At 48.7% G+C, this 27,650-nt stretch overlaps 3 protein-coding genes across 7 annotated transcripts; 2 read left to right on the forward strand and 1 right to left on the reverse strand.

The window, feature by feature from the left end:
- The first annotated feature begins 3,066 nt into the window (after positions 1–3,066).
- SRSF2 (serine and arginine rich splicing factor 2) lies at positions 3,067–7,066 on the forward strand. The gene is given in 5 exon segments (XM_053960027.1): positions 3,067–3,505; positions 3,638–4,046; positions 4,588–4,703; positions 4,706–4,897; positions 6,008–7,066. Coding segments are annotated over 3 exon segments (663 nt in total). The 5' UTR covers positions 3,067–3,505; positions 3,638–3,684; the 3' UTR covers positions 4,891–4,897; positions 6,008–7,066.
- An 802-nt stretch (positions 7,067–7,868) lies between these two features.
- METTL23 (methyltransferase like 23) lies at positions 7,869–9,594 on the reverse strand. Its single transcript, XM_053960026.1, has 5 exons — positions 9,425–9,594; positions 9,241–9,345; positions 8,915–9,152; positions 8,499–8,583; positions 7,869–8,198 (listed from the first exon to the last, which is right to left on the reverse strand). The coding sequence occupies exons 1-5, from the start codon at positions 9,497–9,499 to the stop codon at positions 7,997–7,999; spliced, it is 705 nt and encodes a 234-aa protein (XP_053816001.1). The 5' UTR covers positions 9,500–9,594; the 3' UTR covers positions 7,869–7,996.
- A 273-nt stretch (positions 9,595–9,867) lies between these two features.
- JMJD6 (jumonji domain containing 6, arginine demethylase and lysine hydroxylase) lies at positions 9,868–24,308 on the forward strand. Of its 5 annotated transcripts, none has more exons than XR_008434141.1 (9): positions 9,869–10,269; positions 11,004–11,392; positions 14,257–14,543; positions 15,810–15,945; positions 16,063–16,201; positions 16,852–16,979; positions 17,785–17,864; positions 18,623–19,760; positions 21,060–24,308. XR_008434141.1 is itself a non-coding variant. In XM_053960018.1 (8 exons), exons 1-8 carry the CDS (start codon positions 10,141–10,143, stop codon positions 18,664–18,666), a joined length of 1,332 nt encoding a protein of 443 aa, XP_053815993.1. In that variant the 5' UTR covers positions 9,869–10,140; the 3' UTR covers positions 18,667–24,308. The 5 variants fall into 5 exon arrangements, 3 of the variants coding, with proteins under 3 accessions (XP_053815992.1, XP_053815993.1, XP_053815994.1); XR_008434142.1 differs by having other exon boundaries at positions 21,146–24,308; XM_053960018.1 differs by having other exon boundaries at positions 18,623–24,308.
- The last annotated feature ends 3,342 nt before the right edge of the window (positions 24,309–27,650 follow it).

The following is a 27,650-nucleotide window of genomic DNA, read 5'->3' on the forward strand; positions in this document are numbered from 1 at the left end:
CATCTCATCCCACCCCTGCCATGGGCAGGGCCATCTTCCACTGGACCAGGTTGTTCCAAGCCCTCTCCAACCTGGCCTTGAACACCTCCAGGGATGGAAGTGATACCATTAATCTTTTACTTCACAATATTTCTAAATAATAAATTTAAGATCAATTGATCTTCGAGTCATGAAGATCTCTGTTACAACATCAGCAAAACTGAGAGGATCAGATGTTGACCAAATGGCTGCTCTTTCCTGTTACCATCCTTTGTCTGTTCTGCTGAGCCTCTGGGATTGGAGAATTCAGCTAAATCAGTTCTACTTTAATGCTGGCCAAAAGGACAGAGAAGGAAATGCAGAACTGATTGATGTAAATGACAAATCACCACATTTTACCTCTGCTGTCTACAGTAAAGGGTTTAAAGAAACAGAGGTCTCAAAGGAAGAAAAGGCTATTGGCCCAGGAGTTAGAAGGGCTCGTTGAGAGAGTGCAAACTAGATCTGAAGTGGGATAAGGTTTGCTTGACCAACCTGATCACCTTCTGTGATGAAACAACTGCATGGATGGATGAGGGAGGACAGTGGGTTCTGTCCATCTTGACTCCAGCAAGGTTTTCGACACTGTGTTTCACAACACCCTCCTGGGGAAATTCAGGATGGGACGAGCGGGCAGTGAGATGATTGAGCACTGGCTGAATGGAAAATCCCAGTCATAATCAGTGGCACTGGGTCTGTTTGGAGGCCTCTCACAGGTGTCCCCCAGAGTTGTTTTACCCTTTTATCAATTACTTTGATGAGGGGTCAGTGCCTCAGCAAGTTCGCTGATGGCACAAAGCTGGGAGGGGTGTCTGGGAGAGCTGTGAGCCCTTCAGAGGGACCGGGGCAGGCTGGGGAGAAGGGCAGAGAGGACCTGCCCGAAGTTCAGCACAGGCAAGCGCAGGGTCCTTCACCTGCGGAGAACAACCCAGGCACCAGCACGGGCCGGGGCTGACCGGCTGGAAAAGCAGCTCTGTGGGGAAGGAGCTGGGGGTCCTGGTGGACAAGGAGCTGTCCGTGAGCAGCGCCGTGCCCGAGGGCACGAGAAGGACGCCGGTGTCCCGGGGTGCGTCAGGAGAGCATTTCCAGCAGGTCAGGGGCGATGCTGCCCCTCTGCCCAGCCCTGGCCAGGCCTCCCCTGGAGCAGGGTCCAGCTCTGGGCTCCTCGGGATGAGGGACACGGCGCTCCTGGAGCGGGTCCTGTGGAGGGCCACCAAGATGGTCTGGGGACTGCAGCATCTCTGTCCTGGGGAAAGGCTGAGGGTGCTGGGGCTGAGGGGCCCTCGTCCCTGCGTGTCCCTGTCTGCAGGGAGGGCAGAGCAGGGCCCAGGCTCCGCTCCAGGGGGCCCAGCAACGGCACCAGAGGCCACGGACACCAAGTGGTGCCCAGGAAATTCCACCTGGACACGAGGCAGAACTTCTTCCCTGTGCAGTGCCCAAGCCCTGAACAGATTGTCCAGAGAGGGTGTGGAGTCTCCCTCCCTGGGGATATTCCAGAGCCATCTGGACAGTCATGTTCCATGCCCTCTCTAGGATGACCCTGCTGGAGCAGGGAGGTGGGAACCTGGCAACCCCACTGTGGTCCCTTCCAACCTGACCCACCCTGTAGCTCTGCAGAATAAAATCTGCACCCCAGCCACAGTAACATATATTTAATACATGCATTACATGCTCTTTTAATTCCTAAACGGTATTTTTTTAAATGACAGTGTTTTTCAAAACAGCGTGTAATTTTCATTTTTGGAGGAAAGTCAGCGTGATTATTCAGAGGCTGCTTTACAAAAATGCAATCAAAATATCAAGGTGAGGGGTCTTAACACAAGAACAGCTCTCTTCTTCCTTTTTAATATTATTATAGTGCAGAATTTTAAGATCCTCTAGGAATAGTGTCCCACTCATGTCTTTTCTCCCTTATGCCAGTACAAGTTTCCATCCTGCTGGTGAGCTGGAACAATTCCTTTGGCAACAGCAGCAACATGTGTTAAAGTGACTGAAACTGGGAGGAAGGGGCATAGGAAACTTCTGTCATTTTAGGAAAATCACTGTAAATATAAACTTCAAATTTCTCCTTTGGAAAAGGGTTTCAGCAGATGAAACACCGAATTTTTTAACCAAAATTTTCTGGTGAAAAAATAGAATAAACATGAAGCAATACAAAAGGTCAAACCAGTACCAGTTTATTTGATTTCTGAAGTAATTTGTAGCAGGAAACAAACTGTTGCTTCTGGATTTGTATTCATGGCACTGTTTATTTTTACACTTCATCAGTACAAAAAAAAAATTAAACACAAGCATAGTAAAACTAAGAATTTAAATTCTAATACTGAAATAATTGTTCATATCAATAGTGTCATTTGGATTAAATAAATCAGTAGAAAATAAGTCTAATTTCTACTCTTTTCTTATCATAGTGTTATGGAACAGCTGGGTAGAAACTTTCAACATTGTTTTGAGAATGAAAACCAGGCATTACAGTTCAGGAGTTTTGGCATTTTATCAGTGTTTGAGGTGACAGAGCAACAGCTTTTGGGGTGGGGGAGCAGCTTCCACGGAATTTCTTGGACTCCGAGAAGTTGCTTACCACCTTTACACGAGGGCTGTGCAGATCTTCTCCCACAGCGCGAACTTGCAGAGCGGCCCGGTGTGAGGATGATTTTAGTGTTTCCCTGCTCAGCTCTGACAGGCGCCGAGCAGCCGGCAGGAACGGATCCACCGCGGCACATTCAGAGCTGGCGGGGCGGAGGAGGCTTCCCCGGGCACCGCTGCCCGCGGGCACGAAGGAGAGCCCGCTCCGCGCTGCCCGGCCCCTCACAGCCGCCACAGGCACGCAGCGGAGCGCGGGCAGGAAAGGCACCGAGCTCCCACAGCAGCTGCTCCGGAAGAACCGCTCTGGCAGAAGCCGGGCCGAGCGGGGCTCCCCACGGAACCCCACTCCCCTCACGGCTCTCCCCTCCACCTCCGCCATTTTAAACCGTCCTCGCCCGCCCGCCCGCGCCACAAGCGATTCACTTCACCATCGCTATTTTTTCCCGCGGCGAGGTTTTGTCGCCCGTCTCCCTCTCCCACACACACTGCTCTGGCCTAATTTCTTTTCTTCTTATTGCTATTGCTATTTTGGGGTGTTTTTTTTACGGTTTTCAACACACATTGTTCAAAAATTTCCCCGCCTCCACCGAGCCCTTCCGGGTCACGGCGGCGGCGTTTTAACAGCCACTTTCCAACCACAGGGAGAATTATTAATTTAGAGGGGGACCTCCCGCGCTCCCTCCGGGACCACCTCGGGAAAAAGTAGGAAAAAGGGATCGGGGGTCGCTCCCGGGGAGCCGCGGGCGGGGCGGCGCCGCGTTTCCTTCCGGGGCGCCGCCGGCCATTTTGTGGCGTTAAGCCGCGCGCGCGGGCGGTTCCCTCTCATTTCCTCGTCGCGGCGGGACGGGGCGGCCGCTCCTGGCGCTTAGCTCCGGCCTCGGGCCGCCCCTCGGACCCTGAGGTGGGTGCTGCTCCCTGCGGACCCCGCGGCTTTCCCCTATGCGCTGTAGCTCTCCTTTTTGGACTCGCCCTGCGGCGTGAGGCGCCTCGCCCTCAGGGCCGCGCCGGCTGCTGACCCCCTTGAACCCCTCAGGTTTATTCTCTTCGGCCGCCGCCGCCCCTCAGGGGCTCCTGCCCACCATGAGCTACGGCCGCCCGCCGCCCGATGTGGAGGGCATGACGTCCCTCAAGGTGGACAACCTGACCTACCGCACCTCCCCGGACACCCTCCGGAGGGTCTTTGAGAAGTACGGCCGCGTGGGCGACGTCTACATCCCCCGGGACCGCTACACCAAGGAGAGCCGCGGCTTCGCCTTCGTGCGCTTCCACGACAAGCGGGACGCGGAGGACGCGATGGACGCGATGGACGGGGCGGTGCTGGACGGCCGGGAGCTCCGCGTGCAGATGGCCCGCTATGGCCGCCCGCCCGACTCGCACCACAGCCGCCGCGGGCCGCCGCCCCGCCGCTACAGCAGCAGCGGCTACGGCCGCCGCAGCCGCAGGTGAGCGCCGCGGAACGGGTAACGGAGTTTGGGCAGTAAATGAGATGAACCTTAGCTGTGCGCCTGTGCAGTGGGAGCCGTTTGTTTTCATGTTGGTTGCCTAGAGAGGTAGTGAGGTCTCCGTCACTGAAAGGGACGAGTTGAGCCATGTGCTCTAGGCCGATCCTGCTTCAGCAGGGAGGTTGGAGCGGATGACCCACTGTTGCCCCTTCCAACCGGACCGATTCTGGGATGCTGTGTCCTTTTCCCAGCGAGTTTCGCGGCGGGGCTGGGAAGAGGAAGCGGGGGCTTACTAGAGGTTTACTAGCACAGGCACGTGCGGTTCCTTCGGAGTGGAACGGTTTCTTCCTGTAGTAGGTTTAGCCCCCGGCCACTCGCTCTGAACAATGGCGCCCTGGTAACACTCATTTTCTTGCCCACGTGCGTCCTGTTCCGCCTTCCCTGTCCCGCAGCACTCGCTCCAGTCTGTGCGTCACCCGTGAGCGACTTCTAACGCGCCCCTTTTTTTTTTTTTTTTTTCTTTCCTCCTGGTATGTTTTAGCCCTAGAAGACGCCGTCGCAGCCGATCTAGAAGCAGGAGCCGCTCTAGGTCCCGCAGTCGGTCCCGCTACAGTCGATCCAAATCCCGGTCTCGCACACGCTCTCGGTCTCGCTCCACTCCAAGTCCAGGTCTGCCAGGAGATCCAAGTCAAAGTCCTCATCTGTCTCCAGATCCCGCTCCAGGTCAAGATCCCGGTCCAGATCTAGAAGCCCTCCCCCTGCCTCAAAGAGGGAATCCAACTCTAGATCCAGGTCTAAGAGCCCTCCCAAGTCTCCGGAAGAAGAAGGAGCTGTATCCTCCTAGGAGCATGGTAATGTACCTTGGGATCAGCACAGGATGCATGTTACTTTATTAGAGCACTTAGGTGGGGTGTTGGGTAGTTCTCAGAGCATTAATAGCCTGAACCAAGTGAATCCTAGTGGGGCACATTGTTAGTTGTTGGTTTTAGTTTTTTTTTCTTGAGCAGTGACTTTTTTGTTATTGATTTAGGGAAATAATTACTGAAGGGTTTTCTACGGAGAAGTTTTTTTTTTAACAGAGAAAATGTTTTATTGCAAGATTAATGCCTTGGTTTTAATAAAATATTGTATGAGACGCAACCTATGATGAAAATGACTATTTCTTACTGTATTTATCCAACATCTGCATTTTCCCCTTTAAAGCTGCGGTCTCCTGTTTGCTAAAAGAATATTGGCCAGTATTGCAGATTTTAACTGATTTGGCTGATCCTCCAGGGACCAGTTTCTGTGGGCGTGTGTTGGAGCAGGTTTGTCTTACACTGTTAAAGATACACTATCCTTTTAGAACGGAAGATCGGTTCAGTGGCCGTTGTACTGACTGGAGGTAATAACTGTCCTAGAAAAGTGGTAAATTCCTTGCAACGAGAAAACCACGGAAACTAGTTTTTCCTCAAGTCGACATCTTGAAGAGGCATCTAAGGATACACCGGGTGGGGAAAGGATAGTGTGTCTTTAACCCTTCAAACTGTTTGGTCCTGTTTTTTAAAAGGAAAGGGCCTGAGCTAGCTCTGGATATAGATAATTGTAGCAAAATTAGTCTCATTTTCAGTTTTGATGGCTAATTAGAGCTTAGTTAAGTCTTTATGAAGAAGCATTAGTTTTGTAACTTTTACAGAACTCTGAATAATGGAGTGGTGAACAGGCTGAATTGAAGTTAATGTGTGGCTTGATCTCCAGCCTGGTGCTTATTCTCCTTTGTAACTAAATATTTTGACCAAACCTTACATTTGGCCTCTGAAGTAAAGCAACACGGGGGGGAGGTGGAACACTGTGGAAATTCCTAAAACTTAATTAAATTAGTCAAAGCCAGTTGAAACACAACTAGAAGTATCCATGAAGTCATCCACACCCAAAATAGACAAGGTAGAAACCTGGCTGAACTTTTCTCTCTTCAAACCTAGATGCTTCAGCTAAATGAGAACCCAGATAAAGGACGCCTTTGGGGGGAAAAGATCGCTTGAGTCTTCAGCCCATTGGAGAGACCCTGGCCGAGCAACCAGCTGTTGAAAAGGTTATTTTGTAACATTTTGTCTAACTTTTTACTTGTTTAAGTTGCGCCTCAAGTGGCAGATTTTACATTTTATGTGCCATTTTGTTGCTGTTATTCAAATTTCTTGTAATTTAGTGAAGTGAACGACTACCGATTTCAATATTGGCTTGGATATTTGAGGTAAAACTTCATTTTTGTTTATATAGTGCTGACTTCTATTGGAAATTAAAATCGATGGTAATTTGCTGCCTCCAGTTTCATACTGAGGAATCATGCAGCCATTATATGCTGATAGCTAACTGTCAAAAAGTACTCTCAATTTTATTTTGATTCCTGAAGTAAAAGTCCACAAAACTTCAACTTGAAACTTACTGTAAATGCTTTTTTTTTTAAAAGAAAGGAATACTTTGACCTAAAATAACATCTTCAAATTCAAATTGGTAGAAATCTTTTCAGGTGACAGTTGATATTTGCAAGGATTGTTTTATCAGACTCAATTCTAATCTCTTCTCTTATGTATTTTTGTGCACTAGGCGCAGTTGTGTAGCAGTTGAGTAATGCTGGTTAGCTGTTAAGGTGGCGTGTTGCAGTGCAGAGTGCTTGGCTGTTTCCTGTTGTCTCCTGATTGCTCCTGTGTAACGATGCCTTGTCGTGCAGAAACAAATGGCTGTCCAGTTAATTAAAATGCCTGACAACTGCACTTCCAGTCACCCGGGCCTTGCGTAAAAAAAATGGAGCATACAGTGAGCACATCTAGCTGATGATATACACACCTTATTTTTTCCAGAATGGTAAAACTTACCAACCTACATATATGAACTTACATATGAGAATTGTAATGTTAAGCAAAGAAATGGTTCATTCCTTTGTAAGTACTGATTGGTGTATCTTTTGCTTAAGACATTCTGTACTATACCCACTGTCTCTGTAGTTAATATTAAACATTTTTTTCTGTGTTAACTTTTCTCAACTTAATGTCTTGGGTCAGCTTATTTTTAGCTTGAAAAGATTTCTGCAATTATACTGTCAATGTTTAACTTCTATATAGTAACTAAATGCATTATACTGCTTATAAATTTTATCCACTGGGGTTGCTTTAAAATTACTGTGGGCAGACTTTAATTAGTATTGTAACTAACCCAATGTTGTGTGGCAGGTGGTAACGCAAACAGGCCACGAACACAGACCCAGCCTGGGATGGTGTTGTGGGAGGTCCACACTGAGCAGTACTAATAATTGCATTGCTGTGTGCTTGCCCTGGTTCACCAGGCTGCTGCTTGACAGGGGCTGATCTTTACAGCGATGATTTCTCTCAATTTGGTACCAAATGACTTGTAACTTCAAACATCCTGTGTCAAGGGTTATTGTAATGCCTTGTTTTATCTTATGCATGTATGTTAAATGGGAATGGAAACATCTGAACACTGGCAGTATGGCTTTGTTGAGGATTAAAAGTACTTTTCTACAAACTGAGGAGTTTGTATGTTCTAGGTTAGTGCAGTCTCCACACATTCATTTACCAAGAGAGGGGCTGGCTTTTGTATGTGGATCTTTGGGAAGGATTCTCAGTCCTGGGAAAGAGATCTTATGGGAATGGTTTTTATTGTTTTAAAAGAGTGCAGCTACCTTTCCATAGCTGAAGCTGTGGATTTAGGTTGGATCTTGTGGATTTCCAGGTTAAACTGTTGTGTTGTGGCTCACATGATGGAATTGAGGCTCTGAACTATTTCATGGACTTGGGGGAGGAAGACAAATTTCTCAAAAGCCATAGCTGGAAAACCAAACAGCTTTATTTTTATAATGCATGTTTTAAGAATTGCTGCTTCCCCAAAATATCCATGAGGTTTGCTGTAACCAGGACTGTCCTCTGCAGCTCTGTGCTACAGTGAACAGCTGAGTATCACCTTGTACTGAAATCTAAAGTGGAATAAAGTGAAGTGCCCTCTGACTGTGCTAGTGAGATGATCATCATTTCAATTGTGTGTCTTCCTGGCATAGAGGAGCTGGCCAAGTGCTCTTTGTCTGCTCCAAAGGAATGCAGGGGAACGTGGATGCTCTTCAGGTTCCATTTGTAGAGCAGAGCCTCGATAGACCAGTCAGCACTGAGGGGAGGAAAAGGAGTGAAAATTAACCCAGGGTTATCACTGCTACAGAAACTCGAGCAGCCTCTCACCAAACTAGTACAACACACATGGGTTTGTATCAGTTTTCTACTTAACAGCAAATTGGTGGTTCTTGGATTATTTTCAGATTTTGTTACCTATAGGGTTTACTGGGCAAATAGCAGTCTGACTCAAAATAAATAGCTTTTCTGAGTCAGTGGTGCTGCCACAGAAGACTTGATGCTTGTCCACAGCTGGGACAGTAGTTGAGATTTGACTTTTAAATACATAAAAATTCACCTTCGGACTTGGTAAGTTGTCCAGAATTGAGCATGTGGGTTCTTCTCCAGCAAGAAGTAAATTGTAGTTAAAATATCTTCAAAGTCTGTGTAGTTTGGGGAGATAAAGCAGTCTGGGTTAGTCTCGATACCAGGTGTGGATAAATCTGCCTGGTTCTATGAAATGGTAATTACAAATCAATGCAAACACAGAGTATCTGTATGAGAGACCCATGGCGTGAAAGGACTCAGTTGATTTACTCAATCTCCTATTCCCACACCCTCAGCTGTATTTATGACAGCTCTAAACTGGAATTACCCCAGAGTAACAAGGTCAGTAGCACAGTGTCACCTGATCTACTGACCCTGTTCCCAGCAGTACTTGGATACGAACTCCTTGCAGTCACAAACCAAAGATACCTAAGAGCATTAACGTACCTTTGGGGTCAAAAAAGACATCTGAGCCTAAAATAATGTCTATGGGTGCAAGAGAGAGCAGCTCTGGCGACACGCGGCCCCAGGTGAGGCCGAGGACGGGCACGTGGGGCAGGCAGTTCATGAGGCAGCTGCTGCGGCAGCTCTGCAGGCACTGGAGCAGCTCCTCGCTGTCCGACAGGATCACCTGGGCGCCGCACCTGGCGGCCACCACACCGGGGAGACTCACACCGGCACCGATCTGAAACCACAGCGTGCTCGTGGAGACCGCGGGCAGAGCCTGAGCCGCGGGTCACGAGAGGAGGAACCGGGCGGGGAGCGGGCGGTACCTCCAGCACTCGCTTGCCGGGCAGGCTCCGCCTGTGCACCCACAGGTATTGGGCCAAGACCACGGCGCAGGGCCACACGTACGTGCCGTACTGCGAGTCCAGCACCTGCAAGACACGGGGCGAGGCGCTGTGCCGGGGTCCCGGGAGCTCCCGTTGTTCCCCGTGTCCCGGCTGCCCCCGGTACCTCGGGCACGTCCACGGCCAGCGCCGCCGGACCCTCCTGGAAACGGTACCGCCGCACCCGCCGCGGCTCCGCCATGGGCCAATCGCGGACAGACACGTATTGGCGCCAGGTCGCGCCGGCCAATCGCCGCCTCCTCCCGGCGTGACGTCACGCGGAGCGCCGCCGCCGGCGCTGATGGCGATGAGCCGCTCGCCCGGCCGCGGCCTCCCCCCGGGGCCGCGGTTAAGCCGGGCCGCTCCCGCCCGCGCCGCTGCTCCGGCGGGGCGGGGCGGGCGCCTCCGCGGGCTGCTTCCCGGAGAAAAGGGGAAACCGGGTGCCACGCGGTCGCCCCGCCCCTGTGCGGAGAGCAGCAAGCACGGAGCGCGGGCCCGCCGCGGGAACGGCAGCGGCGGCACTGGGCTCCCGGGGCGGCCGCGGAACTGCGCGGCCAAGGGCGCCCGGCGCCCACGCTGCCTCCGCGCTGCCCTTCCTCAACATGGCGGTGCGGGGGCGCCGCTTCCCCAGCCTCGGCCAATCAGCGCCGAGGCGTGGCGGAAGCCGGGGCGCAGCCGGCCAATGGGAGTGCGGCGAGGGCGGGGCCGCGGCGACAGCGGCGGCACGGGGTGAAATTTCTGGAAGGTGCGGCCGGAGCGGGGCTGGGATCGGGATCGGGATCCGGGTCGGGGTCGGGGTCGGGCCGGGGGCCGCGGGCGGTGACGGCCCCCAGCGCCGCCGCCATGAATCACAAGAGCAAGAAGCGGATCCGTGAGGCGAAGCGCAGCGCCCGGCCCGAGCTGAAGGACTCGCTGGACTGGACCCGTCACAACTACTGCGAGACCTTCCCCCTCAGCCCCACCGCCTGCAAGGTGCGTCGGGCGGAGGGCAAAGAGGGGGATGAGGAATGAAAGGGTGGGAATGGGGAACGGAGGAGGGGAAATTAGGACTGGAGGGGGGTGCGACTGAGCGAGTCCTGCGGGGAACGGGGAAGAGACCTGAGGGGAACGGAGGGGGCTGGGGGAAGTGGGGTGGGGGCACGGCTGGGGCTTGGGGAGCCCTGAGGAGATGGGGATGGAGGGGGAGACTGAGGGGGTTGGGAATGCCTGAGGTGAAGGGGGAGCTGCGGGATGTCTGATGGGAAGCGCGAAGGGGCCTTTTCCCGAGGCTGGGGTTGCCTCAGAGCCGGCGGGAGGGAGAGGTTTGGTGTGGGAGAGGAGTTTCTTCCCTCCACGTGGCGAGGCGTGTGGGAAGGTCAGGGCCCGCCGGGATGGAACGGGCACCCGCATAACTCCCAGGAGCGCTTCCCGGTGTCCCGAGGGAGTGAAATGCAGCAAGGGATGTGTCAGCCGAAAGGGCAGGGCGGCCTCTCCGCCCGGGGAACTGCCTCGGTGCGGAGCTGTGCCAAAGGCTTCAGGCGGCGAGTGCCACTGATGTGTGCAGGGAGCGGGCCAGGAGAAATGGGGCTGCAGCCTCGGGGAGCTTAAAATAACACAGAGGCAGCTCCATTCCCGCGTGGTGTGTGGAGCAAAGGATATGTGTGAAGCACCCCCACAAGACGTCAGTCTGTCCATATCTGCCCCGCTTTCCTCCCTTGGTTTCACAGGATAACGTGGAGAGGGCAGATGCACTCCAGTTAACAGTGGAGGAGTTTGTTGAGCGTTATGAAAAGCCTTACAAGCCCGTGGTGTTGCTGAACGCTCAGGTGGGCTGGTCTGCCCAGGAGAAGTGGACGCTGGAGCGGCTGAAACGCAAGTACAGGAACCAGAAGTTCAAATGTGGGGAGGACAATGATGGTTACTCTGTGAAGATGAAGATGAAATACTACATTGAGTACATGGAAACCACGCGTGATGACAGCCCCCTGTACATCTTTGACAGCAGCTATGGAGAGCATCCCAAGCGAAGGAAACTCCTGGAGGACTACAAGGTCCCCAAATTCTTCACTGATGATCTCTTTCAGTATGCAGGGGAGAAACGAAGGCCACCCTACAGGTAGAGTGACAGCAAGACAAAACTGGGTATTTTCCAGCTCATTTGTTGTTCCTAAATACCTGGGATTGTCTTATATAAAAAAGGGATATTTTTACATCATCTCTGAAATGAGTGTACATCTATAATCCTGTGGGAGAGAAGGGCAGATTTATATCATAATTTTTCCTTCTGCTACCAGTGTTGCTATAGGTTTATGGTTTAGGGTTTTTTTTTCCATTCTATTAAGTCAGTTTACATAACTTCTTAGATTTTTTCAAAAATTACAGTTACTGAGAGCTATAAAGGTCAGTTTCTTGCTGTGTGTGCCTTCTAGTGTTCAAATTTTAAATACCTCAGGAACAGCTCCTGGGTTTTGCACCAGTGGCTTATGTAGAGTGTGGAATTTTGTTTAATTATGAGTCACGCCTTTTAAGGTAAAGATCTTAAACTAGATTAGGATCTAATATGGGCACCAGTTCTTAGCTCCTCTTCAGGTGGTTTTGAGAGAGAACAGTATTTCACATCTATGTAGTCTTTTCAACTCTTCCTTTATTTTTGCTTCAGTTTGGAAGAGGGTGAAATGACATTTATAAATTCAAATGCAGCAACCTGGTATTTGGGCTTCTAGATAAAAAAGCCATTTTTATCTGTGTTACTGTGACACTTCATAGCACTTGAGCTTAAGTTGAACCCTCCCAAGTAATTAAAGCCTTCACAGTGACATTATAATTGTCAGACAATGCTTGTTGCCCTTTGAGTGACATCAGGCTGTGATGTGGTTTATTTAAATAAAATTGAGCAACAGCTCATCAGTAATGGCACTTTTCTCTGCACTCTCTCATGTGTCTGTAGTCCAGTTGTGCTTTTGCAGGAGTGAAGCAAGAACCTGACTCCATTTGGGATCACTGAAGGAGGTGTTTTTACAGTGCTTTTCATAATTCTCTTCTAAGAACACACAACACTGTGGTCAAACACAAAACCACACTGGGTGTAGCAGAAACTGAATGCACTTAATGAACTAGAGATCATTTACCCAAGGTAGAGGTAAATGAGAGAATCTGGTTGTGACTCATTTATTTTGCTGTCTGTGTCCCCCACATCCTCCCCACGTACAGACACATGCTGAGCTCCTTGCTCTTGATCTTGGTATCCAACTTCTTCTGTTTTGTTTTGGAAAATGTAGGTATTTTTCAGGCTGTTGAGGTTTTTTGAGAGCTGAGTGATGCACAAGAGCACAGTAATGTCTCCTGGAGTTAGAGGGTTAATCTAGGTACAGAAATGAGTGTGCAGTACTTTTAGGCCATAATTGAAAATCTGACAAGAAGTGATGCTAATTGTATGAGGAGGATACAACCTCTGCAGGTTGATCTCTGGATTGAGAGGTGTGTGATAGTGTGTAGATCTTCAAAGAAGAATTGCTGCTGTTTAGGACATTTTTACTGGCATTGCTCTTCTTTAAAATAAGGACAGTAATTTTTGGAAGCCATTTACTGAAGCAGCTATTTTAATTTGGGGAAAGGGGCTGGGATTTGCTGTCAGATTGAATTTAGGAGTTGTGAAGCTTTTAATGGTAAATTTGATGTCTTGCAGCAAATTGTGTTTTGTTTATTGTAAGTTAATAATTTGGAGGAAGGTGCTGGTAAATGACAGTGTTGCTAAATAAAGGGTTTAAAACCTGTGTGTGTAGATTGAGGTTATTGTCAGAAAAAGAGTATTGAGCAGTGCATCTCTGTGTGCTAGACAGACCTTCATATGTATAATTTCTTCTGATTTTTTAACAAAATCCTTGACTGTTCTACCTGTAGTTTAATCAGTTTTTTAAGCATAATATGAATCTAAAGAGTGACTTGGCAATAGAAATGGCAAATACCTGCTTATTTACAGCTCCTTTGTGAAGCAGGAAGAAATTACCTTGATAATCAAACTTTACTGTCCTACAATTGATCCTGGCAAATGATCCTTCAAAACCAGTTTGATTTACACCTGCACTGGAAAGGGGAGATGGAGAACTTGCTGTATTTTCTGAACCTTTGCATTCTTCTTGCTGGGCATCACCCTCCTGTCACTACACCATGGAGGGATTGTGTTGGTGCTTTAGTTTTTGCACTCTCTGCTGCCAGTTAAGCAATTATTGTCATTTTTTCCTCTTGGTGCCTGGTATGAAGTCACCTCACACTGCTTGTTCTGGTGTGGTTGGTCTTACTGCTCTGTTCCAGGGAAAATGAGCAGTTGAAGGTGCTGCTGCAGTTAAACACGTACAGTAGGTAAAGTTCTCCACTGGGAGAAATAAACCTTGTAAATGGGCAGTGGGAATATGAACCTCAAATCCTGAATGGTCACTGGAGAATAAGCTCCATGTAGTTAAGTGTTGGAATGAAAAGCCCCTTGTGAATGAACAGAAGGCGAAGAGAGAGGCCAGGGTTGTGTAACTTGCTCTGTTCCTTGTTGTTGCCTTTTGTTCCTCATTGTTCTGCAGTTCTGATCTGTTTGAGCAGCACATTTTAGAAAATCATAGGAGAATCCCCCTACCTGGGAAGAACCCCAGCACAGGCAGCTGGGACTTAAATCGTGCTCATAAACTTAAAAATCATTATTTTATTGAAGAACTGTTTAAAACAAAATACAGCTATGACATAAAAAGTCATCTTCATTTACTTGTCCCACAGTCATTCCTGTCCCAATTCATATTGGTTTTTAGGTTAAACTCCTGTTATATCCTTTTGCTGCAGTGTGAACTTAACAAAATCCAGAATGTAAATGAAGGAACTGTAGTTACTTTAATTTCTAACTGAATGTGCAATGAGCTGCTGTAATTATCTGTCTGACATGAAGAAAGGGAGCTACCTGCCTGCTCTGTGACTAAAGCACTTTCCCCCCCCATGCAGATGGTTTGTGATGGGCCCACCTCGATCTGGAACAGGAATTCACATCGACCCCTTGGGAACCAGTGCATGGAATGCCTTAGTCCAGGGACATAAGCGTTGGTGCCTGTTCCCAACCAGCACTCCCAGAGAGCTGATCAAAGTGACACGGGAAGAGGGGGGAAACCAGCAGGACGAGGCCATCACCTGGTTCAATGTCATCTATCCTCGGACACAGCTTCCCACCTGGCCCCCTGAGTTCAAACCCTTGGAAGTCTTACAGAAACCAGGAGAGACAGTCTTTGTGCCAGGTATGTGCAAATCTCTCCAGGAAGGAAATCTGAGCAAAAAAAAGCATATTTGTAACATTCCTGTGTCATAGAGATGAAGGGAACATTTCAGCTTTCTTATATGGCCCATTTCTTACAAAACAAACTGAGCTCATTTTGAGACTATTCAGTTACTTCCTGAATGTCACAAAATGTGTATGACCTGTGGCATAGGATTGCATGTGATACAGATGGCAAAACAAGTGGGATTTAAATTGCAGCATCACAGGAATGTAGTCTGAACTGAATTTCAGTAATAGAAAGCTGTCAGGGCATAAAACAATGGCATAAAATAATAGAGGTGTTTGAGCTCCAGTAACTCTTGGACAAAAATGTTTGAGGTTATACACACTGGAGCAAATTCATGGCTGAATTTTGCATATGAATTTTTCTTAGCTGTGGGAAACAAACTACTTAAAGGCTCTGACACCTTCCACCCACCTCTCTGTGGTTATGCTTCATCTTGCATTTGAAATCAAAAGCTAAATAAAGCTTTGCTAAAGATGCCCTTCCCTCTGAGTGACTGCACACTGTGTGCCCATTGTAAGTGGGGGGTGAGGTGAGTTCAGTACCAGATTCTAACCTCTGAATCTTGCATCATTTATGTGCAGCACAGCCCAGAGTTTCTGTCCACATTGCTTGTCTCTAACATCCAGCTGACTTGGTGTGTGAAGGATGCCTTGTGATTATCTTGGCACTTGTTAGTGACTCCTGAGTGTACCTTCTGTTAAGAGTTTGTAGCTGTCGGGTTCCATTAAACTGTTCCCTCAGTCTTTTCTGAGCCTCTAAGTGGGTTGTAAGAACTCCACTATTTTTATCCCGTGTGGAAAAACAATTTTGCATCTATGTTTAAATGAAAGGTTAGTCTGTAGTCATAAGAACCTTGCAAAATCAGCATGGAAATGCTCTCCAGCTGAACAGAAAGGGCTCTATGCAGTCTGGGTTACAATGGCTGCTGCTGTTAAATAAACTGTCAGCAGCCAGCTTGGTGCTGTCAGGTCACATCTTCAGTCCTGGGTGTGAGCTGGGTAATTTGGTCAGAGTGTGGAGCTGCCTTCCATAACAAGAATCTGTCAGGCACTGGGGTGAAAGCTGAAATAAGACAGGAAAGGTGATGGTTTGGAAAACTCACCTGGGTTTGGGAGATAAGGTCCAGTTCCACCTGCACTGTGGGGAAGGTGTTCTTGGCTGTCCTTGAACTTGCTCTCTGCCATGCAGCCACCAATGGTCACTGGTGTTGTGTTTTAGGTGGCTGGTGGCACGTAGTCCTCAATCTTGACACAACTATTGCCATCACACAAAACTTTGCCAGCTGTACCAACTTCCCAGTGGTGTGGCACAAGACAGTAAGAGGGAGACCTAAACTGTCACGGAAATGGTACAGGTAAGAGATTTAGTAGCTTTCTTTGTATATTCCCCATTGAAAAAAAAACCTAAAAATATTCATTAATGTGCAGTGTTAAAATTCAAAGGCTAACCCTAAAATTTCAACTGTATTTAGGATCCTAAAGCAGGAACATCCTGAACTGGCAGCCTTGGCTGATTCAGTTGACCTGCAGGAATCTACTGGTATTGCTTCTGACAGTTCTAGTGATTCTTCCAGTTCATCAAGTTCCAGCTCCTCAGACTCTGATTCAGAGGTAATGCTTTTTATTGCAATAGGTAATCCATATTGTCCATTTACATTGTTTTTCCATACCTGATCGTGTGCCTTCATCCTTACATTCATGTCCTATGGAATAAATTAATGGAAAGCACTTAAACCAATCTACATGTTGGAGGAGCCTGAGATCTTAGCAGGTTCTATTAGCTGAAGCCTCTCTTCACATTGCTAAATGGAGTCAATCTGTTTGATCCATGTCTGTAGTATATATGAATCTGTCACTCATCTAGCTTGTGAAAAATTGCTGCAAAATGAATGTTCGAAAAATTGTGACAGGGAAAAGAATCAAAACAGGTCAGTTACGACACGGAACTCTTGTCAACACCTAAATCCTTCAGAAGCCAGAGTCTTCTCCTGGAAGATCATGTCCTTCTAGGGACCAAAAGAAGCACATTCATTGTCTTGCCTCAAGTCAGCTTTAGCCAGTGATGAAATCCAAAAATGTTTCTGTTCCTGACTTTTAAATGCTTAATTTAAAATTTCCTTGATGCGTCTAGCCCAAAACAGCAGGTTCTTTGAGCTCAGGGTTGCTGAGCTCAAAGAACTCAAAGAACTTGTGGTGAATTGCACAGCACAGACAGTTGTTGAGGTTCCTGTGAAATGTGGTTTCATCTTTCCATCCTTCAGTGTGACTCTGGCTCTGAGACAGAGGGGATGATGCACCGCAGGAAGAAGCGGAGGACGTGCGGAATGATGGGGAATGGGGACACAACTTCCCAGGACGACTGCGTGAGCAAAGAGCGCAGCTCCTCCAGGTGACCCCAGGGCAGCTGTTGGTTTTAAGCAAGCACAGGACAATACAAGGGAAAGCTGGCACACTTCAGATAGGGGATTCCTCAGGAGAGAGGGATGGAGAGCAAGGGATTCCTTACAGGACATAAAGAGTTGACCAGTGGTATCTTCCCTTCATGAATTATTTTAATTGTTCCAAACAGAAAACTAAGATTATTGATGTTTTTTTTTTAAAAACAGGGGTTTTATTTAATAAACAGTCTTATTACTTTTCCTAGTTGTCTTGTTTAATAGATGAAAGGATTTGATTTTATCTTTGTTTAATGGGAGAGGTGGGATGTTTAAACTGCTCTTCAGAGAGCACAAATGAATAGTGAACAGTTAAAGATGAAGAATGATCAGGCAGCGCTCACGTTTTATTGTCTTGTTCAAACAGAAAACCTTCAAGTAGTTGCATGGTTTCTCTAACTGCTGCCTGGACTATTTCAATTTGTTCCACTGCTTTATCTGTTAAAGGCAAAATTCATCCTAAATTCCATATGTCTGTGTTTACATTTAAAATAAATAAATACATAAACATATATTTATTTGAGCAAGTTTCAGTCAGTGTGGAAGGAGTCAACATTAATATTGCAAAATCAAGGCTAGATATGCTCTAGGGTAAAGTTGCTGAGGAAAGCAATTCTCTGGACAGGCCAGGTTAAAAACAGTGGAACACTGGGAATCTGGGAGTATACTGCAGGGAAGAACTTAAACATTCTTTGCTAAATGAAGCATTTTTCTCATATAGCAGAGGCTTGCCAAAATTCTTAAGCAAATTCCTTGCAGCTTGGTTAACCAGTGCTGCTGGATTGGCTGCCTGCCTGCATCAGAGTTCTGCCCAGCTCTTGAGCTCTTGGATGCTCCAGGTTTGGCATGGATGCAAGTGCTGTGGTGGCTTAGTGTGTGGCTTGCTAAAGAAGGTGTGCAGCAGTAATTTACCTGAGGAAGTCCATATTCCAGCATGATTCCAGCCTGACTTCCTGGTGTGGGGACTGCCTTGAAGACCTGTGTGCTCCTGTAGATTGCTCTCTTGTTTCCAGCAGTTGCTCATAACTGAATACAATTGAATTACAAGTACAGAGCATCATTAAAGGTTGGGGAGAACTGTACTGACTGCTTATCTTGCCCTGGAGGTTCCCACAGTTGCTTGTTATGACATTGTCAAATCCCATTTTGGCAGCCAGTGTGACTTCAGGCAGGGAATGAGCAGCAGGAAAGAACAAACCTTTAATGCAGACCTTGGTTTAAAAAGAAAGCTGTAAAAATGCAGATCACGATGCAGATCTGTTCTTCTGAAAAACCTGTGCACTTTTAAATTATTTGCCATTCAAATTTTGAAACGAATACCCTAAATATTGAAAATTAGCACCTTGCCTAGAACATTTGCTTTCTGAGTTTCACTGTTCTTCCTCCCATATGCTGATTGTTTCACTCTGTGAGGGTGGGTGGGCGTTCTGTTCCAGCTGTGTGATGGCTTAGTTGCTAAAACGCTTCCAAACATGAAATCTTAACCCTGCTTGTACAATGCTGGAGGAAGAATAAGCCTGAGATTAATCTGCATGCTGGAATCTTGAGCCCTGATACAAGGGAAATGCTTAAAGGCAGTTGTACCTTTTTTTGACAGGATTAGGGAATCTTGTGGAGGCCGCAGCTACCCCTGAGGGATAACACCACCTACCCAGAGGCAGCTGCTGATGGAAGCTCTGTTGGCAGCCAGCCAGCTCTGTTCTACTCCCTTCTGCTTCTGTTTCTCACACTCCTTAAGTTTTTGTTACTCTTCCTCAACCCAGACATCTTCGTTACGTGCTGTCCATGGTTGGTTCCTGAATAACCTGTAGGGGGATGCCCCGACTGCGTCCTTTGTGCAATGCTTTGTCCCCTCTGCACCCTGGGTGAGTGCACTATAACCCAGCTGTGGGTAAGGACATGCCAAGTATTTAATGGGTCATGGAACTGGCAAAGAAGGCAACGGTCAGTTTTTAAAGAACTCTTTTTAAAACCAGCAGGTAAATGTAAAAACCTGCCTTGTTTTGACACTGTCGTATGTTTACATGTTGTCCTGTACACTTGAGGAAAGGAACACCAGCCCTTTTGGCCTATTGGAATGACTGGTGGATCTCACACCAGAATTTTGGGAAGAACAAGGAAGAAAAGAGCTTCTGCAAGAACTGAGCTGTGGAAAATGAGTCCTTGGGTCTTACCCTGCTGCAGGAGAAGGTTGCTGTCAGGGCTGGTGCTTCCAAGTGTGTGTCTCATGAAATCCTGGAATATGGGCACTTGGGAAGAACTTATCAGGATCATTGAGTTCAACTCCTGGCCCTGCACAGAAACCAAGAACCCCACCCTGTGCTCAAGAGCATTGTCCAAACTCCTCATGAGCTCAGACAGGCTCAGTGCTGTGACCATTGCCCCGGGGAGCCTGTTGCAGTGTCCATCCACCCTCGGGGTGAAAAACGTTTTTGTGATATCCGACCTAAACCTGCCCTCACTCAGCTGCAGGCGTTTTCTTGAGTCCTGTCACTGGTCACAAGAGTGAAGAGATCTGTACCTGCCCCTCTGCTGTCCCTCATGAGGATGCTGAAGACCCGAATGAGATCTGACCTTAGTCTCCTCCTGGCTGAACAGAACAAGTGACCTCAGCCACTCCTCATACTGCTTCTCCTCCAGACCCTTCACCATCCTCATGGCCTCCTTTGGACGCTCTCCAATGGCTTAATGTCTGTTAGATGCTGTGGTTCCCAAAACTGCCCCCAGCACTGAAGGTGAGGCCACCCCAGGACAATCCCCTCCCTTTCCTGGCTGGCGATGCTGGGCCTGATGCCCCCAGGACATGATTTGCCCTCTGGGCTCCAGGGCACTGCTGACTCAGATCCAGCTTGTCACCAACCAGGACCCCTAGGTCCTTTTCCACAGCTCTGCTCTCCAGCCTCTTGTTCCCTAGTCTGTCCACACAACCAGGAGTGCCTGGACCCCAGTGCAGAACGCAGCCCTTGCCCTTGTTAAACTCCACATGGTTGATGATTGCCCTTCTCTCTAATTTGTTGAGGCCTCTCTACCCTTGAGGGAGTTGACAGCTCCTCCCAATTTAGTGTTTTTGGCAAACTTAATATTCCTTCCAATCCCGTGTCCAAGTCATTAATGAGGATGTTGAAGAGCACAGGGATGAGGATGGAGCCCTGCAAAACCCACTAGTGACCAGTGTCACCCCAGTCACTGTCACCCTTTGTGTCCTGCCTGTGAGCCAGTTGCTCACCCATCATGTAACACGGTTAACCAGCTGTGGGCTGGACACTTTGTCCAGAAGGTCACTGGGAGAGACAATATTTGGAGTTTTGCTGAAGTCCAAAAGGGTGACATCTACTGCCTTTCCTAGATCAGTGAGGTGGGTCACCCTGTCACAGAAGGAGATCAGATTGAACAAGCAGGACTTTCCCTTTGTGAAGCTGTGCTGGCTGTGACTGCTGCCTGCATTGTCCTCCAGGTGTTTTTCAGTACTTCCCAGAATCATCTCTTCCATGATTTTGCTGGGCACTGAAGTGAGACTGACAGGCCTGTGGTTTCCAGGGTCCTTCTCCTTGATGTTGAAAACTGGGACATTTGCCAGCTTCCAGTCAGCTGGAACCCTTCCAGATTCCCAAAACTGCTCAAAAATCATTGAGAGTTTTTGCCATGACATCAGCAGCATCTTGAGGACTCTCAGATGAATGCCATGAGGCCCCATGGATTTGTAGCCATCCATGTGGAGCAGCAGATCCTGCTGCTTTGGGGTCCACTGCTTTGGGGAGTTTAACATTCTCACAGTCACAGTCCTCCAGCTCAGGGCACTGAGACCCCCTTTGTCCATCATCTGTGCTGAAGACAGGCAAAGAAATAAACACCTCTGCCATGTCCATGTCCCTGTTTTTGAGGAGACCATCCTCATCCTGGAATGGGCCAGTATTATTTCTAATTTGCTTTTTGCCATTAATAGATTTGAAAAAAACCTGTTTTTTATTTCCCTCACGGTTCTGGCCAGTTTTGTCTCCAGTTGAGCTTTGGCCATATGAATTTTCTCCCTACAGTGGCAGCAGCATTTCTGTATTCTTCCCATGTCACCTGACCTTGCTTCCACTGGGCAAACACCTTCCTTTTTCATCTTATTTCCAAGAGAAGATCCCTGTTCAGCCAAGGAAAGGAAGGTGGTGTGAATGCCCCAAGCACTGAAGCAACTTCAGGTGACCACCAACCTGAAGCACCTTTCGTGGTCTGAATCGGCGTGCTCCACGCACACACCTGAGGTGCAACACCTGAACCAGCAGCAGTCCATCTACTTGCACTCTGTGTCTGCCAGGGTGGCAGGTAACAAAGCTGCACCAGCACCTTGTAATGGGAAGCTCAGTGGAGCAGGAGAATCCTGGAGTTTCTTGCACAGCAAAAACTGTGGCAGGAAGAAGCATTTGCCAGTACTTCCAATCCTTCAGCTGCAGGTGTGATGTTTAGCACAAGGCAACTTCTGATCAAGTCTGACTCTGGCAGGATCACGTGTGCTGGGCTTGGAACACCAAACAGTTCTGGGGCCGTGGGCTCGCTCAGGCCAGTGCAGTTCACATCCCTAAATGGCTTTTCTTTGAGGTTATGTGTTCAGACCTTTCTGAAAGTTGCAGTGCCAATTTTAAAGGACTGAGGAGGGGGACATGTTGTTGTTTTATGCTTTTTAAAAATGCGGTGTGTTGTTTAAGTCTGTGTAAATGCATTTGTATTATGCCAGGTAAAGCTCTGGTCCCCAGGGGATCTTTTGGAGCTGCTGGTTTGTTATATTAGCAGGGGCTTGTGCTGGTGGTGTCTCTGTGTGGCTGAATGTGCTGCCAGGAAATCTGAATTTCCCATGGGCTGCTTCAGTGGGTGCTCTTCTGAGCCCTAGGAGGTGGGTACAGAACTCACTTCAGCCATTCTTTGGGAGAGGAAACTTGACAGCAGAAGTGCTGTGCTTGTAGTAAACACACAACAATGCCCAGGCACTGATGAAAGAGCAAATTAAAGAGAGATTAAAGCCTCAACTGTGACTTTCTTAAATGTTTTGGGTTTGGTGGAACCTGGAGTGTTGCTTTTCCTGGCTCTCTGACCCATTTTTAACCTTGTCTGTTCCTTATTTAAGCACTCCTGGGCCATATCCTTTTGTACAAAAGAATCCTAAATATGTTTGTTGGGATCTCTGTTTTTGACTCTTCTGTGCCAGTCAGTTTGTGTAAGAGCAGTGTGGTGGTGGAGAAATGGAGAGAGGTTTATTGTTACATTCTTTACCTGTCCAGACTCCCAAATTTCCTGTGATAGCCAGGCATAAGCAAGCACACTTGCTTCTGTTGCCACTGCAGATTCTTCCACAAGATCACTTAAAAAATCCTCCAACTACTCCAACTCCTGGCATTTCTGGCCAAGGCTGAACAGCTTAGGAGCCTTCACAGTCTTAAGTGTTTCCTCTCAGAGCTGTCTGCAGCTGCTGCCTTTTGGAATAATGTGGGACATGGAGAGGCGAAGGCTCACAAGACTCAGCTCTGTCATGGTGAGAGGAGTCCTTGGAGAGCTGTCCCTTTCTCTCTGGTGAGGAAGTGAGAGGCAGCTGCATTTGGCACGTGGTTCAGTTTGCACAGTCTAAAATCTAATGTGAAAGCCTGATTGCTGTGCTGGGAAAGCCACACCTCTGCCTCTAGAAGCACAGTGGGAAGATGCAGTGTGCAGAGCATTCTTCCATGCCTGTGAACTCTTCTGTAGTGTGAAATAAAGCAATTCCCGGTGAAGCCTGTGTTGGTGTGACACCCCTCACAGAAAAGCAGCGTGTTTACAATGGACAGCAGACATCATGATACCAGCAACCCTCTCCTGACTGCTCCACAGGGCACTTCCTGCTGCGAAACAGTGTCTGTGCAGTCTTACCTGGGAATCAGAACTCTGGGATCTCTAGTTCTTCCACTTCTGGCTTTTGCCTCAGCCACTTTGGTGAGTCTTTGAGCAGTGAGGAAAATCCCTACCTCGCAGGGCTGTTGTGAGGCTGAACTCTAATGGCTGTGTAAGATGCTTTGAAGTCACCCACCCACAAAACTGTTCCATTCATCCTGAGCAACCTGAGACTTCTGAGCCTGGTGGGAGCTTTTTGTAGCAGAAAACATTGGGGATGTTTTTCAACACTCTTGGCCACGTGGTGTTCTGTGGTGGTCCTTCCAGAATTGCTGTGTGGTACATAAATTGTAGCAGAACAAGACTTCCTGTTTTCACCAGGGTTGAACTGTTGCTGTTCCATAGCCTGCTCTAAACAGGGGGTCCTGCTAGAGCAGGATCTGTTTTCAAATAGGACTAGATGCAATTTTCTCATCAGGGAGTCAGCTTCTCTGGCCTTACAGGAATGGGGGGGAGCTTCCCAGGCCTTTGCTTCAGGCTGGGTGAGGGAGGAGCAGTTAAAAACTGTGCTCCCTTTGTGCCTTGCTCTGTGCTTGTGGGAAGCTGGCTGGGGAGAGTGGGCTCTGTGCTCTCATTTTTCCAGGCTTGTGCTTCTTGGGACATCCTTGTCTCTTGTTCCAGCCCTGCTGCTTTTGTACTCGACAGGCCCTGGATGCAGCTGGTCCAGCACCCTGTGGACCCCTCATTTCCTTGAGCCCCAGAGCAGCAGCACAGCTCTGCCTCACTTCTCTGGGGCTTTGGGGGCTGCTCTGTTCCCCAGGGATGGGCAGAGAGCCTCGAGCTGGGTGTCATTGTCACCAGCCTGCCTGCCCCGGGAAAGGTGATGGGATTTGGGAACTCTGCCTGTGCTTTAGAGCCTGGTGACAGACACAGGCTGTGAGAGTTCAGGAGGAAATAAATGATCCAACAGTCCATCAGAACCACAAATGAGGCACAAGTGCTGTGGCAGCAGGTGACACCAAGGAGCCTCTGGCAGAGCTTCCTCCCCTTTCAAGCTCATGTGTGCTGGCTCCGTTTTGTCTTCTCAGTTACATCAAACCTCTCCAAATGCTTCAAGGAAAGACAGCAGCCTCTTTCATAGATAACCTCTACTCTCCTCCCTGAGTCCCCAGCCATTGTGGGCTGGGAAGTGAGACTGTTGGCTGAATCTGGTCTGAAAGGCCTCTGTGGGCACATTGGAACTGGGAGGTTTTTGGCATCCCCCTTGCAAAGGGGAGAAGGAAAGTGTTACCCATTTGTGTGACAGTCCCACTGTCAGCTCCAAGCCCTGCCACTGCCCTTAGCTGCTTTTATCACCCATCCAGCAGAGCTGGGATACCTGTCTTGTTCAGATGATTGTGCTTTTGCTTTTTATTTTAAATAAAATCAATTATTTTGCATTATCCTGTCACTTTCTTTCATACTGGGATCTGAAAAAACCTTACAGGTATGCACCTCTGTTTCCCAAAGTGTTAAATGTGCTGGGAACAGCTCTGGGGATGCTTGAGGATTTGCCCATCTGTGCTGGGGCATGGTTTGGAAGCTGCTGGGGTTGCACTGGCTCTGGGAGGTGAGTTGTTGGTAGGTTTGTTACCAGACTGTCCCACCTGCTCTTTGGCCCTGCCCTGGCCTCCCCAGTCTGTCACAAGAGGTTTCTGTGTTGTGTTTCTGGTGCCACCTCGCACTGCTGAGAAGGGGTTTCATTTTCCACGTGTCGTGTGCTGCTTTGGGAGGGCCAAATGGTAATCAGAGGGTTGGAGCACTTCTCCCATGAGGAAAGGCTGAGAGAAATGGGATTGTCCAGCCTGGAGAAGAGAAACCTCCAGGGTGATCTAATTGTAGCCTTCTGCTCCCTGGAGGGAACCTACAGGAAAGATGGAGAGAGACATTTTAGAGGACAAGGGGCAATGGCTTCAAACTGACAGGGAGTATTAGTTTGGGTATTAGGATGAAATTCTTCCCTGTGAGGGTGGTGGGGCCCTGGCACAGGTTACCCAGAGAGGCTGTGGCTGCATCATTCCTGGAAATGTCCCAGGTCAGGGTGGATGGAGCTTGGAGCAGCCTGGGATCATGGAAGGTTTCTCTGCCCATGGCAGGGCTGGAACAAGATGAGCTTTAAGGTCCCTTCCAACCCAACCCATTCTGTGATTCCATGAGTAAATAAGCCCCACAGTTCAGAGAGTTTCTGTGGAAGGGCTGCACTCCAAGCAGAGGGGTTTGGGGCAGAGCTGCCTCAAGGAGCCTGGCTGTAAGGTGGAACAAGGACTGGGAAGGTGGAAAAACTTGTATATTTTGTCAGTGAGCATTGTTGAAGCCATTAACTGTAGGTAAATAAGCTGGAACAGAGTGTGGAACAGCAGCCCTGAGGCTTTTGAAATACTTACAGCAATATATTGTAAAATGAAACACCTCGAAGAGTAAATGGCTTTGTGGCAGAAGACAGGCAATTCACTCATTTCCACATAAACCTCTGTCCTCCCCAGACACTGCTGGAAACATCCTTCTTCTTTAGTGTCACCTATAAAGCCTTTTTTTTTCCTTTCCAGTTGCCCTTCAGCAGCTCTCCCCATGCCCAGCTCACCTCCCCTGCTCGATGCACAATTAGCAAATGAGCCCCTCCTCTCCTTGTGGATGGTCCATGGGTGTGTCCATGCCTGGTATTTAACAAGCCCCAATTCCAGAAAATGCTGTGAGTTAATGGTGGCTAAAAACTGTGTACAGCCACTGTAGAAATGCTTTTATAATTGATCTCTCTTGTTTTTCAGTCTGGAGAGGCAATTTAGAGACAACCTCACTATTCTTCCTCATTTGCAGGTATTGCTGGTACCTCCTGCAGTCCCTCTGTGGCCTTGCAATGAGGACTTAATTTATTTTTATTCCTCTTGATTTATCTACTCATCTTTCTTTTTGTGACAGTTGCAATTTCATTTCAACAAGGAGGATGACACACTGATACTTTAATTCCTGCTGGGGAGCCTGTGCTGCACTTTTGCCAATGTTCCTGCTCTTTTCCTCCAGTCTGATGCAGAAGCAAATAACTCCTGCTTTTTGTTTTGGAAAACAAATCATGGAGCAGGGCTGTATCCCTCCTGCAGTGCCAGACATGGCACTGAGCAGCTGCATGTTTTAAGACTGGTTTGGAGTTGAATGAACAGGCTTGCAGCACATTTTTTCCTCCAAGGCACATAAAGACTCCTCTGTGGGGCTTCACCTCCTCTGGTTCTGGAGAAGTTTGGATCAAGGCAGGTAGAACTGGTCAGGAATGTGTTCAGAGGGAAATAATCATTCCTTGTCCCTTCTGGTCTAACACCTGGTGGCTCCCACCTGTGTGTGATGCCTGTGACTGTGTCTGTCCTGTCCTTCAGCAGAGGGGCCTGGAACTGGGGCTGCTGCTGGAACAAATCCTGCAGCCTGCCCGGAGCAGGAGGAGGGGCAGGGCAGCTGGAGCAGCAGCCTGTCCTGCCTGTCCCAGCTGTGCTGACAGGGAGAGGTGGAATGGGGCTTTTCTGCTGCAGCATTGCCTTGTTTAGACCCAAGGCTGTGTCACCTCTCAGCTGCTCCACTGCAGCTGGGGCTGCAATGGCTGCCAGTATCCAGGAGCTTTTGGAATATCAGCTTGTATCAGTGTGCTGTCAAGGGCAAGGCCAGTTGTACTGGCTGACGACTTTGAAGATCCTCAACAGCAACTCAGAGCCTGCCCTGGGTCAGGGATTAGATTGTAAAATGAATTTAAGTTGTTGGAAAAGCTGTAGGGGTGAGAGCAGAGGCCTCACAAGCATAGGGGGTAGAGACAGGAGCTTAGGGAGGTCTAGAAACAAATACTTCCAGGAGAGCTCTTGGGTTGGATCATTTCTTTTAGTGGAAGCAAGGTAGAGCCATCCTCACCACCCTCTGCTATTTGTGGATTGAATGCAAATATCCCTGAGCCGGCACACAGCCAGATGTACAAAAGGCAAATGAGAAGCCAGCCAGGTAGGGCAATGACCTGCAATCCTGAAGAACAGTGAGTACAGGGGTGTTTCTTGGGATAGCTTCTCATTTCTGGCATGAAAATTGAGAGGGCTCTGTTCTTGGCAAGGAAAAAGTGGTGTCCATGACTGGGAGCGTGACTGGGGCTTGCAGAAATAATCCAAGTTTGGAGCAGCTATAAGACTGGTCTGTCCTCAAACTTTATGTGGGGGAAAATGGGTTCTGGGAGGATCTGGGAACATACAATCCCAACTTTTCCCCTTGGAAACCAGCATGTATCTGCACACCTTGCTGCACAGGGGCTTGTGGAGCCACGCTTAGGTTATAGCTGGGATGCAGAGGTGGGTATTGGAGCTCAGTGACCTCCTTGCTTTGGGTGGGTGGGACGCAGAAGACCTCAGAACAGCACCTGCCTGTACAGCTCACAGGCTGACAGACACTGAGAATGTGTGGTGTATTAGATCAGTTCTTTTCTGTGCCTGCAGAAGGCTCTCCCGACGGTCCCACACCCCATTCCTGCATCCTGGGGGCGGATGTGGTCCCGCAGTGGCCCGGGCAGCAGGAGCCTGCCCGGCTCAGTCTCTCCCGCAGGCAGATTTGCAGCGCAGCATTTCCCCTGCCGGGGCTGTTTCCCGGAGCAGTTGTCACCGCGGCTCTCCTGAATCCCCCTTTGTTGGCAAAGCTCCTCAGCTGCTGCCGCCCTTGGCTCCCGTGCTCGGCCCGGAGCTGACAGCCGTGTGAAAGCGGCTCTGTGCGGGACCGGGGCTCTGGGG

The sequence above is a fragment of the Vidua chalybeata genome, chromosome 19 (assembly GCF_026979565.1).
Source record: "Vidua chalybeata isolate OUT-0048 chromosome 19, bVidCha1 merged haplotype, whole genome shotgun sequence".
Taxonomy (NCBI): Eukaryota; Metazoa; Chordata; class Aves; order Passeriformes; family Viduidae; genus Vidua; species Vidua chalybeata.